The sequence below is a fragment of the Cataglyphis hispanica genome, chromosome 3 (genome assembly GCF_021464435.1).
Source record: "Cataglyphis hispanica isolate Lineage 1 chromosome 3, ULB_Chis1_1.0, whole genome shotgun sequence".
In the NCBI taxonomy this organism is placed as follows: Eukaryota; Metazoa; Arthropoda; class Insecta; order Hymenoptera; family Formicidae; genus Cataglyphis; species Cataglyphis hispanica.
The window spans coordinates 2,794,678-2,810,218 of record NC_065956.1 but is presented as its reverse complement, the minus strand read 5'-3'; the positions used below and the strand labels follow the sequence as shown (position 1 = coordinate 2,810,218).

The window sequence follows — 15,541 nt, the reverse complement described above, 5'->3', positions numbered from 1 at the left end:
ACATCCATCACAAAATATATTTATTTATCGTAACATCGGACATATCGTTTCCAATTACGCTTTAACAGAGTCAATCGGAATCCGGCAGTCAACGGGTGTTAATTAGTTAATCGAATCGCGAAAATTGTACGACTACGGACGGCGCGCACGACACGTCATTTGAACCCGTGGCGTTCCCGCCACGTTATCGACTGACTGCGGCGCGCATGCGTACCGGCCGGTAAGCGGACGGCGCGATGCGATTGGCCGGTCGGCTTAACCGCCGCCGCCGCTGCCGCCGACGCGCACCGCCATCTTGCTTTCGCGGCGAGCGAGCGACCCACCCAGCCACAGCGGCAGACAGTAGTAGTTCGCTGCGCTATCCGTGATATACGACGAGTGAATATCGTGCGTCGCACAAAACCGTACGGCAAAATCGTCCCGTCCCATATCTCTCGATATCGTTTACGCACATTCGTTCTCCTTCTCGTCGCAGGGAAGAGAGGAGATAGGGAGAAGGATCTTCCGCGGAATTTGCGGAGAATTCGGCGAGTTTCTTCGGGCATTCTCAACGAGGACGTGGGACTGTAGGCGGGCCGGGAAGAGGAAGGAGAGATGAAAGGGATGCTGGCACTGGCCGCACTGCTCGGCGTCCTGTCACTCTGCCGGGTGCAGGTAAGAATTAAGAATCTCATTGTTTCCTCCTCATTCTCTCTCTCTCTCTCCCGCGTTCTCGCACTCGTCTTCCGTCTTCAATCGGACGGATCCATCGGACGACGATAGCAAATGTGCGAGCGCGCGCCGCTTTCACCCTTGTGTCAGGCAAATGTCAGGCGCAGCGAGGCGCCCTGTCGCGCGATCGATGTAATGTGCCGCGAGAACTTTTCGTTTCTTTTTTCTTTCCTTCTTCGAAATTACGTGCCGATGCTCCGATACTATTACGACCAGTACCATGGCGGCTGTCAAATGGTCCGATCAATGACCGTGACGCCGCATACAGCGATTATCAACGAGTCGCGACACACTTCGCTTTTTAAATCTGAAATCCCGTCTCGCGAAACTCTGATTTGTAAGGAAAAACGATGTAACACATACATTTTTTTTGCTCTTATATATCTGCAATTTTCCTCTCTAAAACAGTCCTCACGCGTCAAAGAATTTTTATCACAATGTACCTTTAGTTTAATGTCTTACGTGTAAAGTAATTCGTACTTAGCAATATTATAAATTATCACGAATACATTTATCAAGAATGTTTAGATGCAAATACATTTAGTTATATTGGAAATGATGGATCGTAATTATTTATAGCAACTAAAGTAAATGACGTTAAAAGCATGATATACGAGATTTGAAGGTATACACGTATTAAGGGATCGATCAAATAATTTATTTCCCAAGTGATTGATTTACTATTAATCGTTTAAAATACCACCGCGAGTTGCGTAATTTTTCGAGGCCGGTACTCGACGACGCAAAGAGAGACGCGCAACCTTCCATGTATCATTCCGAGGGAATATTTAATGCACCGGCGATATTTCGCGTCGCATGTGTGTAGGCATTTAGTATGGGCGGTGGGAAACCGTGGGCCGTGTAAAGAGAGGCCACTCGACACATAATCCTCGATCGATTTGATTTTCCGATTTCGCACGATTGTATTTGTTGCTTTAGATTCAATCGAGGATGGGGGAAATATCACAAGTTTTTGTTACACAAACAAAAATTATGTTTAGTACACCGTTCTCGTAGTAATAGCGTGCTTTATGAATAGCATACTGTGAGAAATTAAAACACATAGCTTCTTGTACAATATATTTGCCTTATTGCATAAGTGCAATACGCCCCGCAATAGAGAATAATTTTTTTTTCTCGGAGAAATTTGGAAATTTTTTTTCTTTTTTTTTTTTTTTTTCTTTTATTTATATTTGTTTTTACTCTCTTTTTCCTTCTTTGCAATTTTATTATTATCATTTATTTGCGCAACAACGCGTCTCCATTAATATTATTCCATTACTCACGATATATAATTAACAATGTATCGTGTAATAGTAATGCAGTTGTGAAAGCAGCCACTTGTATATAATAAAACATCAAAACATAAAGGACAAAGTAATAGTGTAAACAATTTACATATCCCGACCGTATCGCTATCGCATTAATTGATCGTTTGTAATTCGAAAATGATCAGCCATGTTACGGCCATCGACTATTAAATTGAATACATGTTATAGTGAATACATGTTAATTACCCTTTGTATAATAGAGCCGTGACTTAAAAAATATGTAAGTGTTTTTAACTGCATGATAAAGATGTGTTATACATTATTTATGTACTCTTTTTTCAAATAGAATCAATATATTATCTCTGAAAAACAATGACAAATCACTGATAATTTTACAATTAGTTTATAGATGTAGCACCGTATATTAATAAAATCTCACTGAAAGAATTAATTAATTAATGGCAGTAACTGTTTCAATTTATGATATATTAAAATGCATCTTGTAGTATAATATTATATATGAGATAATTTTTTATAATAATATATATTTAAAAAAAAAATTATTTAAATTTGATCAAGATTTGTTTATTTTTTTATGAGTTTATCACATCTTAAGATTAAAAATATATAATTTTGAATATCAATTATATATGTTTCATTGATGTGTGTGGAGATTTCTTAAAAAAATAGCAATGTAAAATAAATATATAAAAAATTTTAAAAGTTATATCTTGCAAATATATATTATTTATTTTTAGTGAAATGTTATTGTCATAATGAAGTATAAAACAGAAGCGCAAAATATTTTCACTCAAGATCAATGAAATACACACTCACTAAACTTCATCGAAATCTTGTGTCACTGCTTTAATCAGTGATTCCTTTTCCCTAATTTGATTGAAAAAAAAATATGTTAATACGTAGAACTTCTGATAGAATAGGATATTAATGACATTAATTAATTTTACAAAAATTTATATTTATTGAATCGCATATAATTCTGTACTTTAAACATACTTTAAACATACTTTAAACATTTTAGTAATATTAACTCTTCAGAGAATTTAATATTTATTATATTATAAATTAACGGAGGCAGTTCAAAGCTGATATTAATCTATGCTTATGAAAATTTGAAGTTTATCGCATTATACAGTATTCAATGCAGAGATTTCAGTAATATTAGCTAATAATTTAATGTGAAACATTTGATCGCGATATAAATAATATTAATTAAAGTCTATGAATACTTTGTCGTAAATAATTGTCAACGGAGATCGATTCGTAAGCCGATATTAATTCAGAAATTTAATATTTGTCATGCTATATATTACTCAATATTGTGGGCATTCCAATAACATTGGCATAAGCTAATGACATTAGCTTACGAAAATTTAGGATGATAATCCTGCCATCGATGACGAGGCGCATCGACTTTTTGTTTAATTACAAGCAAAATTTGTGTTTTCAGTTTTATTACGCCAGTAACGATCGTTAATTTTTCCAGTACTTTATGCCACGTTGCCATTTAAATCTGCTTTGGCTATTTGAAAGCGTCATTTAAATCAATCAAAATCGTCAGTGCATTAATGTACCTTATGTCTCGAGGTGTTTCACGTATGCAGTCATGCATACATGCAACTTTGTATTAAATGCTGTGTAATACACACAGGTTTTTTGTCAGAAAAGAATATATTTAAGAATTGTTTGATGTTTTTAATTCTGAAGATATGAGACGTCTTTGCCTCGCAGATGCATGATACAATTTTTTTAAATTGTATATATAGATCTTTGCTCTCTCTCTGAATATACCTCTATTTTACTAAATAACTAAAAACTAATTTTTCAATATTTAATTCAGAAAATGAAATAATTTTATTAGATAAAAATTCTGAATATCATCAGCTAATATATTTGGGTGATCATATTTTTTTAATCAGTATTGAGTAAATATTTGGTTTGACGAAAATTTATGTAGGGACCTAATTACGAAAACATCTGTGATTTTAATATGTATATATTTTTCAAAAATAGAATAAATTTTAAGCTGGACATATTTCGTACGCATATGTAATGATAAATAATTTTGTGTAATGCTGTAAGTTAATAGCACAGATGGGAATTATGGTATATTCCGTTCCCATACATGTGCCTGAATGACTTATCTCGTACTATGTAAAGGAAGTTTTTCAAAGAAATGCATACGGCGGATGAACCTTGTGTCACATATAATTAGCATTTTAGTATCGCCTTCTAGTAATTTCGGAGTAACTCTCAGGAAAATAAAACTTAATTTTATGTTAAGAAAGTGACTTTACAAAATGGAGATTACAGAAGTTAATACTAATTCCTTTATGTTTTTTAACAATCTCAGGATTTAAATAATTTTTTTACTATTTTATAGCATTGATTATTGTAAAAATATGTTTTTAATTAAAACACTTTGGTAAAGTCAACGTTACAATTTTTTAATTACTTTATTTCAACAAAGAAATTAATCGTACATTATATATACATGAATATAATATACAGTAACGGATATGTATTCCTTAAATTATTTTCAATGGGCGAAACAAGAATATTGATGACTGATACAACATTATAAATCTTTAAATTTATATTATGTAAAATACAACACAGACATATGTACAAATTATTAAACTGGTTATCTTGTAACATATAACGTAACTAATTTTTTCTTTTGCTGGTTGGAATAAATTCATAATTGTATAATTTAATTTCATATCGCGTTTGTTTCGCATGACATTATACACTTCTAATTTAATCTCACATTTTGTTTGCTTCGTGTAATGTAATCTACTTTTTCAGACTAATCGAATTCTTCCTGTATCTATATGCACAAATTAATGTAATATTCAATTTGCTTCGTATTAATGGCATAATATAATAGAGCGCTTGCAAACAGTATTTATTCATATATCATTACAGCATTAATTCATATAATTCTAAATTCAATTTAATATTACACTTGAATTCATTCTCTCTTGTTCTAAATACATTCTCGCAATATTTAGCATTTAATTGCAAGTGTAACTCTACGTTGTAAAGTTGCACGTGTCGAGAAATGTCAGAAACCTTGTTTCTCCTGTAATTTGGATTAAATAGAAGGAAATTTGTTAAATTATTCTCAAGAAGATTGTTTGTTGACTGAATATGAGATCACATATAATATTGTAAAATTTTCTTATAGATATAAAATTGCCCCGGCTTATAATACATGTATTTGAAATAGAAAATATTAGTATTAGAATTTAAAATATGAGCAATTTTTTTTTTTACAGATAGGTTTGTTTTACGAAAACAACAATACTCGATAATAACTGCATGGCAATTTCTCTGCATTTTGTAGAGAGAGTGAACGAAAGTAAGCCATACCTTTACTGCAGTAAAGTTGACGAAATTGTCTTTCGCTCAGATGGGTAATTAAACGCGATAAAAATTATTATTACATACAAGATTACATTAAAATTACGATTATCACGCGCGGTTTCCAGGGATAACGACCGCATTGGTCGAGCTACGTTTAATTTTTTCAAAGGAAAGATTTTATTTAAAATTGTTATTTTATTCATCCAAACACAAAGAGCTTAATTTAAAGTGATAAAACAAATGTATTATTATTTAAAAGACCAAATAATAAAAAATACAATTAATATTTGTAAAATCCAAATAAAATTTTTAAAATTTTTAAATTTTTATATGCTAAATAAATAAAAATCTGAAAGGAAAAAAATCAATTTTTTGAATATTTTACTTATTTAGAGAAAATACAAAAACCTTTTTTTTATTTATTTTTATTGTAGATTGCATATAAAAATTTTCAGAAATGGCAGAAATGATTTTAAATTTTTAATAGCCTCGTGGGGGCTCTTTTTTTTCACATTGAAAAATATTTTTCTACGAATATGTCATCTATCATTCTTTTATGTCAAGTAGAATTAACATATAAATAATTACTAACGCATGGAATTAAGAGAAAATCCGAATAGATAAAATTTGCCGAAAATATTCGGGAACATGTACTTTTTAAAACCGACTTCGCAACCACTTTTGACAGCTTTTCAGCTGCGCACTATATAATGGAGGCGAAAAAAAAAGCAATGAGAACTGACAGCAGAAAAATTCGCATCTTCGTAAATACAACTAAATGTTTACTATTTATCAACGAAAATGCAAAACGAGATGCAAGATGTAAATATACAGGATAAAATCTGTATACAGGAAAAATATGTTTAATTCGTTGCGATGGTATGATAGATAAAATGCATTCATTATAACACATGTAGGCTCAATTATGAATGATCGCTTTTTCGAATAATTTCCAATTTTAAAACAAAATTGTCAAGTATTTATTTTATTTTTAAAACTTTTTTCTCATGGATGCGACATAAAAAAATCAATATTTTTATAATTTGCACTGTACGCAAGTTGTATTGAAAAATAGTAAAATTAATTTTTGTCGATATTAATGTTTATGCAAATCTCTTGATATATATTGAACATAATAACATATACTTTCTCCTCTTTTAAAATATTTTTTTCTCTAAAATTAATACTAACAATAAAACTGCTCTACGAAAAAGATACACGGAGCATGAGAGCAGAATGAGATACACGAAGCATTAAATGAGATTGTATGATTTTACGTAAGAAGATACAGTTGTTTTCTATGATTATAAATAAGAGGGGTTATAAAGTCAAACTTTATGAAGCCACTTAATTTTTTTTTCGTGAAATTTTTTGAAGGTAAGAAATACATCTGGCTGTTCTCGCGTGATTCATTCTATACACATACATATAATTTATTTCGATTCGATGCTTTGCGGTACATAATTCATCTCGACATGCGATTTTGTTCCGAAGCTGAAAATTATTGTTCGCGAAGAAAGCTTTAATTTTGCGATGTTTTTTGAGATGTTCTTCTATTGCTAAATTTTTATATAGTATCCAATATAAAATATCGACAAATCCGTAGTTGCGGAAATAAAGAACGGACACAGTGAGTTCGGGGAATTGGTGCTGATTGCGCCATAATTTATTCATCGGTGTAGTGATTGTGCTCTCAATTTATTAATTATTCGCGTTGCGTCGTGGCGTTACGTGATTTGTACTGTGGGAAATTCTCTCGCTAATTGGGCGCGAATCTGATGATAACGAACTCATATGAGCTAGTCTCTCGAAATAGCGTGAAAAAGAAAGAGAGAGAGAGAGAAAAAGCTATCTTATTCATCTATCTTGTCTATTCATCTCATCGCGCGGTTGAAGAAGAAGATAGTAAAACTATGAAATATTAAATTTAGAACACAAAGCATTTTTTTTTTTTTTATAAATTACGATGCACGATCAAACTAGAAACAGACAGAAAAGATTTAATTAAAAGACAATAAACCGTATAATAATAAATCCTGGTTAATATTTAAATGCAATTACCATTAAAAAATTTTTTTTTTAAATTTATAAACTCTGATAAAATATAAACTCACTACAATTTATTGAAGATGTTATATAAATTACCACGAAGATTTTATAAATATTGAGAGATTGTATTCTTTGGAAAAATACTGCAAACAATGTCTCGTTAAAATGTTTCAAGAATTAATAGCCCGCGGCGCGTGCGTTGGAATTGATTAATAAATACGTGTTTGTCGCGTAGTTGATCTTTTTTGTTGCGTCGACTGTTTCCGCGGCATCGGGCAGGGTATACAGCTTTATCATTTGCCATCGGCGATTTAAATTTCAAAGCGGCGATCGTGGTGTCCCACATTATACGCGCTCGCGCGAAAAAGCGCGAAGCTGCTCGCAATCGCGGAACGTAATCCGCGAAGTAAACGTTTACGGATCTCCGCGCATCCATACGTAGGTATGTAGCGATGTAATTCCCGCGCTTTACAAACGTGCACCACCGCCAAAGGGAAACGACAAATCCGTATTAAGCATGCCGCAACGAGTTCCTGAAGCCGGTTGAAATAGCTTTTAATAACATCGACGTTGTTTGATCGAATCCGTTGCGCGTGCAACTGTGATTAATCGCGCGTAGATCAGATTATGGAAGAGAAAAATATATTTCGCGGTTGGAGAGAATTATCTATGATATCGCGTCACATACGAGCGCCCCCGTCATTTCGTTAAACGAGATATTTTCTCTTTTGTAAGGCTTCGTCAAAATCGAAAGGAGAGTCCGATCGAACGCGAAATTTGACATTACGATCGCCAAGAAAAAGTTCCTTTGTTAATGTATCGAGATTTCTTTAGCATAATATATCTGACGTGTAGACATATGCAAAACTCTCACTAACAAGAAAAGATTGCGTACGAACGGTAATTTTCCAGCTTTGTGCACATAGAAAATTTATGGATGTGCTTCTTTACGTCGTACATCGAGAAAATGGGAGCTATCGTAGTTCACATAGCGTTGGAGATTTTTAGAACGGATTTTTTAACAAGCACTGGTGGCGTGATATATATATATATATATATATATATATATATATATATACATGTATATTTTCTATATATTTTATATACCTATTATATAAAGCATTATACAAAAATATATTAATATTTACGCCCTTATTTACATTTCGCTTTTTATTATTAGATTTTAATACATACATATTTTCGCGATATTAAATTATTGAAATTATTAATATAGGTGTAATATAATTGGATCGCTTGAATAAAGATATATAGCATCTATTTTTTTCAAGTTTTTTTTCAAATTTAATTGAATTGAAGTAAAATATTTTCTCAATAAAGAATGCGGAAATAAAATTCATTTCATGAACCGATGAATCCATTTTATGCACCATCGATGAATGATTTCAACGTTCGTGACAAAAATGTCTAGAATGCAAGAAGCTGCGTAAACGAAGTCGCGGAAAATGCAATTCGTAAATGCGAGAGATGCATCCAAAAGTACAGTGAAAGGATGATGTATAGAATCGTGACACATCAATCGGCGATGATAAATATGACTGAATAGCAGCCGATTTTCATCGCGCGACTTTGTCGAATCCCTAAACGGACGCTAAGGTATTTTCACCTGATTTCGGCGTGCGCGCTTTTAAGTGGATTTCAAGGTGCATCCGCGCATGCCGTGATGCGTCGACGTGAGCGTGCATCGCCGTTATCTGTCCGACGAAGTTTGCTTAACCCTTTTAACATCTCCCATCCGTAGTCCTGTCGGCTTAAGCACCATTCGCGAACTACGAGCGCAACCCGGTTAGCTGTCACCGACTAATTCTTTAAGGCTATTAACGAAGCTACTTTAATAAATCGTTGGAACGGCCGGTGAGCCAATTCTGTAGGTTGAAATGGCGTATATCGTTTATTTAAAAGAATCCAATCAATATTGTCCAAGAGATGAACTTTCGGATTGATTAAAATCTGAGACGCGTAGAAGCCAATTTGGCCCCCTTATTCGTCGTGACGCGAGAAGTCTCGGCAGTCTAAAAGAAGCTCACAAGGCAAACAAAGATTCGAGAAAATCTTGTTTTACTTTTATTTATTATTTTCTTTATTTTATTTTATATTGTTTTTTTTTAAATAATTATTTACTAATTTATCGATGTTAGCTTTCGAGACTGTACTAAAAAAATCAACTTTTTTTTTTTTTTTTTTTAATCTTTCAGATTGAACCATTAACTTTAACTTGACATTTCAGATTGACCAATTATACTTAGTTAGATTTAATTTCCTGCCGAATCTTTAAGAATTGATATCGTGTAAATGACTTTTCGATAGTTTTCAATTTTATTCGATTTTATGATATTAATATCATATCAAATATTCGAATTCGTCTTTGATGGATTCCGATAATTCTAAACCGATCGTGATTTGAAATCTAAACGCAGAATTAATTGTTAAATGTAATTAAAAAATTATAATAACATGCGATAGTAACAATATTTAATTCTCAATATTGAATTGAATTTAATTTGTTTAATTGATTTAATTGATTCAGAGCCTATATGACTAATTTACGTATCACGTCTTGCTCCTTTCAACCTGATTATACTCGAGAGTAACAAGTGCTGCTATATGCTAATTTCCTTAAACCATAACGAAGAGAACTATAATTTATTCATGAAACTAAATACTAAACTAAATGTTGTGTTGTAAATAATCACTTTCACCTCCTTCCTGCTCCCTACTTTCTATATTTCTCTTTCTAATTTCTTTATGTCATCTTTTATAGATTCTTACGTCAGGTATTTCTATTCTCATTTCTCTTATATCATCTTTCTACATATTATTTTCTATATTTTTTCTCCTTTTTTTTCGTTTTTATTCACATTTCTTTATATCTTCTTTTTTTTGTGAAAGAAATTATCTTTATATTTTCTACGTTATTTTCTGTATTTCTGTTTCTCTTTTTTACAACATCTGCTTACTTTCTATGTTTGGCTTAAAACTTTGTTACATGTGTATCGGAATATTGCCTGCATTGGAAGCTTCGTAAGGCTTTTTCTGCGGCCAGATTTGTCGTAAATGCATTAAGTAAATCCACTTAGATAGTATCTTATATAAAACATCGCATAATCATAGCTTTTCACGATGTCGCGGCTATTGTTTACCGAAGAATCATGTTAATGAGGGCCATTTGCGTTGCTCGCTGAGCGAAAATCGCGTATGTTAATCTTGCCACCGGTCTGGCGTTGTGAAAAATAGCGCCATTCTTTTTATCGCGAATGCCGCACATCGTAGTGTTTTAAAGTTTTATACTTTTATCAAATAATCGAATATATATATATATATATATAGTATTTTTTTTACTGAAAATTACCTTTAAAGTTATATAAGATGACGTTTTGTGTAACTTTTTTTACGTACAGAACTCGGCGCATATATCACGAAGTTAGAAGGGGTCCTTCGAACTGTCAGTATTTTTCTCCCTTTGACCTTTTTTTTTGTCAAAGGTCGAACGAGAAAGAAAATCGCGAACTTCCTTCCTTCCGGTATGCAGTTGGCATATTGCGGGTTCAAAGTTGTGAAAAAAAGGACAAGGATGACATACAATTGTCTCTCTTTTCCGCGCCGCATTATTATGCCACGAAGACAACGTTACTGTAATTATCGCGTACCGCGTCTTTATAATTCATCGCGGAACGTTGCCGACACTAATGTGGCAAATTGTGTCTTAGAGAAGAAGATACCATCGGGTATTTAGAGCAAGAGCACTTTTTTATTTTGTTGTGACTTGATTAGATCAACCTTGAATTATTTATATTTTATTAGATCTTTAATTATTATAATTATTGATGCGATTAGGATATAAATAATCTCTCCTAATATTTGTCTAAATCGTAATATTATTATATTTCTAAGCGTTATGAAAAATATGCTAATTATTTGACAATAGAAAGATATATAATTTTCGGATAGAGAAGACGAATACAATTACCTTTAATAAATAATTTTACTTTTTAATTATTTGCAATCACAATAATTACAATCAAAAACTGTAGTCGATACGTACGAAATGTACGGTATTATACTATATTATACTGGTAATAATCGATGAATAACTAGAGCACAATATAGTATGACATGAAATTATGACTGACTGTTTCTATAACTCCTCCATATAAGCAGCAGTGTGTTTACAATCTACATTGCACATGTTAGATGTATGTGAAAGTTATTTTCTATAGAAAACGGTATGCGCATTAAACTTGCGCCGTAAATAATTAAAAAAGATGCAGAGTTATAGGAAAATTATAATCGTAAATTGTGATTTAGTTGTGATGAAAAAAAAAAAAAATTTGCTTCTGACTGTATTATACTTTTTTTCGAAACTATATTTATATTATCCCAATTTAAAATGTTAATATATAATACAGTTAAAGACAGAAAAAGATTTTACATAAAATAAAAATAGTGCATAGAACTCGTTCGCGAAACGAATTTATGTTGACGTAATGCAAAAGTGCAGCACTAGGTGTGGCTTGATGCGCAGTTGCATCCTATTGTAGATTCATGTCATGATCTTTGTCTAGCTGGCATCCTTCTCAGAACAATATCTGCCGTGTTCTTTGAGATAGATCAACGGTGTCGACTTTTATAACGCTCGTTACGTCATGAGGAAAACGCGCGCGCGGCAACGCCTGTTAATACATCATGAGGGTCATCGATGATCAACACACCTACACTTAACTCCGTCAGCTCTGTAAACGTGGTGATATAATAATAGTATCATTGATCTCTTTAGAGGCGCATAAAAGATTAGATTGCAATAAAAAAACGTAGTGTCTTTCTTGTATTCTGGAAATTCATATTTTTTAGCAGATAATTTTAATAAATGCATTTATGTATATATATTAATTCTCCATATATCTTTAAAGCTTCAAGTTAAATTACTGAACATTTTATGTAACTTCTATATCTTTTTAGTACTACTATTTATATTTAGATCTATTATTCATATATATATTCAAATTTTAAGATATTTTGAAGACATATTAAAGATGTATGTTTCTCGGATTATATATATACTGCTCTATCATCGGAAATTTATATTTTTTAATATTTGTTTTTAGAAAAAAACTTTTTTTACTTGTAATTTGGCATAATTTATGTCTTTATAGCAAAGTATAGTTTATATTTAACATTTTTTTTAATTAGGAAGAATTTCTCAGAAGAAAATTAAGAAGAAAAGCTATCAGATAGAGAAAGGGAGTAATTTTGTTTTCTCCAAAGAAAATTCCAAACAACCGAAATTATACTTATTTCTTCTGCCAAATGGTGTAAAATAAATGAGGGTACGGATTCGTATCTCTCTGTGATAAATTAAATTATATTTGATTTCAACTAGAAATATATTGATATTTTATCACTATCGTCCTTTTCACGAACATAATTTAGATAAGGTAAACGTTTTACATTTTCAATAGCAATCTAATCGTAACCTAAGTATTGATGCAAGACTTTCTCTTTGTAATACAGTCTCGCTACATCAAAATTTGTATTTAAGAAATTGAAGATGAATATTTTTTTTTTTCCGTACCTATATTTTTATATTTAAAGACTGCTCTGACTGAAAAGGATTATTGTCATCCTAAGAAATCACCGACTACTGCAGGGTTAATAACAGCAGTGATTACCGGTCGCGGAAATCTCGAAGAGCACGCGGTGCGGTCACGACGAGGTGTTTGACCTCGCCGAGGCGTATTCTTCGAGAAAATGGGTCGCTCGCGCATTTCTTCTTTTTCTGTTTTTTTCTTCTCTTTCTTTTTTTCGGTCATCGTGGAAAAATCGAAGTCCGCGATAGAGACTCCTGTGTTGCGAGCTGCGAGGAAAGTAAGAAAGGTAGAAGAAAGCGCGGTAAGAAAAGCCGTGCGAGCGGCCAAAGAGAAAAGACTGTTCTCTAAAGGTTAAAAAATAGACGAGAACCTCTTTGACGTCAGCTTATGTCTGAGCGGGGATTTCGTCCGTACGTGATTCGGCTCTGTCTATGGCACACAGATATATATCGTTATTAGATTATTGCCGCTAGTCTGCATCATTTGTGAATACGTGGACCCTCGTAAATCCTCGAATCTCACTGGTATCAGTAGGTCCTGAAAAATATATTCATGTTTCAACTTTAGGGTCTACGAGAATCCACAATTCGGATCTTCGTCATATTAAATGTTATAAATGTGACACGCTAAACATCTCCCTCGAATCTTAGAAGACAAAAAAATATTTCGAGCGCATGGTTTTCAAAAATAAACTCGACTTAAAGATATTATCTCTCTAAAATTATTAAGGATTCAAATTGTTCTTATGCATGTACATGTTTCTTGTTTAACGAGAATATAAAACTCGATTAAGATTAATTGAAATTTATTTATACAACCATATTAATATACGATATTACTGATAAATATATGTATAATAAAAAGGACATATTCACGATCTTTATTATATTCGAAGCGCCATAGCGATCATCTAAAATAACTGTCTTCAATAATTCCTATGTATCGAATGACTATACAATAAGTATTCTTTTTTGTCGAATTTAATGACGCGAGTGAATAAAAATATGAATTTATACATGAATAAGTTACCTTATATATTGTCGGTGAGAAAGATATTTTAGAGAGACGAGACATCAGCTCTGTTCCCAGTTTGCGGGTCGATTTATTAGTCACCCCCGTAGCTTGCTACGACAGGAGGATTATCGATTTTACGGGCGGGCGGTGACCAGCCAGCACGATCGTGGGGGTCGGTCTTGACGCGAGGGGTAAGAAATTCATGTTACATCAATTCAACGGACGCGCCGGAAGCTTCCTGTCGCTGCCCTCCTCGCATTCCGCACACGTTTTTTAATAATCCTGCGCAACGTCCCGTCCCGTCCGGTATCGTCCCCATAAAAGCCGGATCGGAAAACATCATCGCGGCAAGCACGAAACGGTTCCGTCGCGACGCGCCGCGACTAAAAATAAGACGCTATCGATCGACGCCGCGATCCTGCGCTGCGAGTGAGTCGATGAAGTGGTTAGACATTGCGGATACATTAGCGAAGAAATTTCTCCTGCGATACTTGGAGGAATGCCCGCGTTGCCCCGCGAATGCACTCGCGTACAGAGTGACAGCTAATTCGCGAGCACGTTCCACGTTGGTATGATATTGAATTAACACAGGTTGAAAGTTCTCAGCGTAATTCAAGACTTTCAAGTTGTAATCATTTCTGATATCCCAACATTTTTTCTCTCGCATCTTCTTTCATTTATGGATTCTTTGATTAATAAAGTGTAATTTTTAGAGCAATTCAAGTTGGAGAATTAATTATTTAAAGAACCTAAGGAGACAAAGACATGAAAATATAATTATTTAAATTATATACATAGTCATATAATATATAATTAAAGTTTATATTTATTTTAAAGGATATTCAAATATATTCTTTTGGGGTTTATAGAGAATAAAAAGTTTTTCATGTACGTTTAAAATTTACGATGAATAATTCAAGTGGATTATATATCTCTTGTGTGTTTCGGTCCTTTATATTCTCAGACTAGCGAACGAGAATACAATTTTATTCATTACTGTTTGACCAAATACACTTTGTCATTTTTTCATTTAGCAGGAGTTTTAGCTTAAAAATTTTATTTCGAAATAAATTCTCTGTGAATAGAATAACGAGTAATGTTACATTATTTATTTTTGCCACTAAAGCTTATGAATTCACGAAAAGCTTTTCATAATTCGATAGCCTCAATATTTCAATAGCACGAAAATTATTCAAGTGCTCCTGAATAACAAACATCGTCCGCAGATTTCACGGTGGGATAACGGTTGTGTGTTTTCCGCCAATTCTACGGCACTCAGTATTACAATAAATGGAACGTAATATTCTGTCTGTGAGTGTCCCGTGTTTCAAAGTAATGAATAAAAAATGAAACGAATCGATCTCACATTATGCGCGCTTGCACGCCGCGCATTACACGTTTCCTGGGAACGACAAAATCTTCTTGCAAAATATCGCTGACGAAATCAAGGTTTTGAAATGGCTTGCCGGCCACTATTGAGGTATTAAAAATAGTGCGCTGTAC

At 32.9% G+C, this 15,541-nt stretch overlaps 1 protein-coding gene across 3 annotated transcripts in view; it reads left to right on the top strand.

Annotated features, from left to right (window-relative positions):
* The first annotated feature begins 336 nt into the window (after positions 1-336).
* Positions 337-15,541, top strand: part of LOC126859489 (amyloid-beta-like protein) — a 44,221-nt gene continuing 29,016 nt past the window's right edge. For all 3 annotated transcript variants that reach the window (XM_050610830.1, XM_050610831.1, XM_050610829.1), the window contains exon 1: positions 337-654. In XM_050610830.1, the coding sequence (XP_050466787.1) occupies positions 595-654 (60 nt within the window). In that variant the 5' untranslated portion in view covers positions 337-594. The remainder of the gene's footprint in view (positions 655-15,541) is intronic.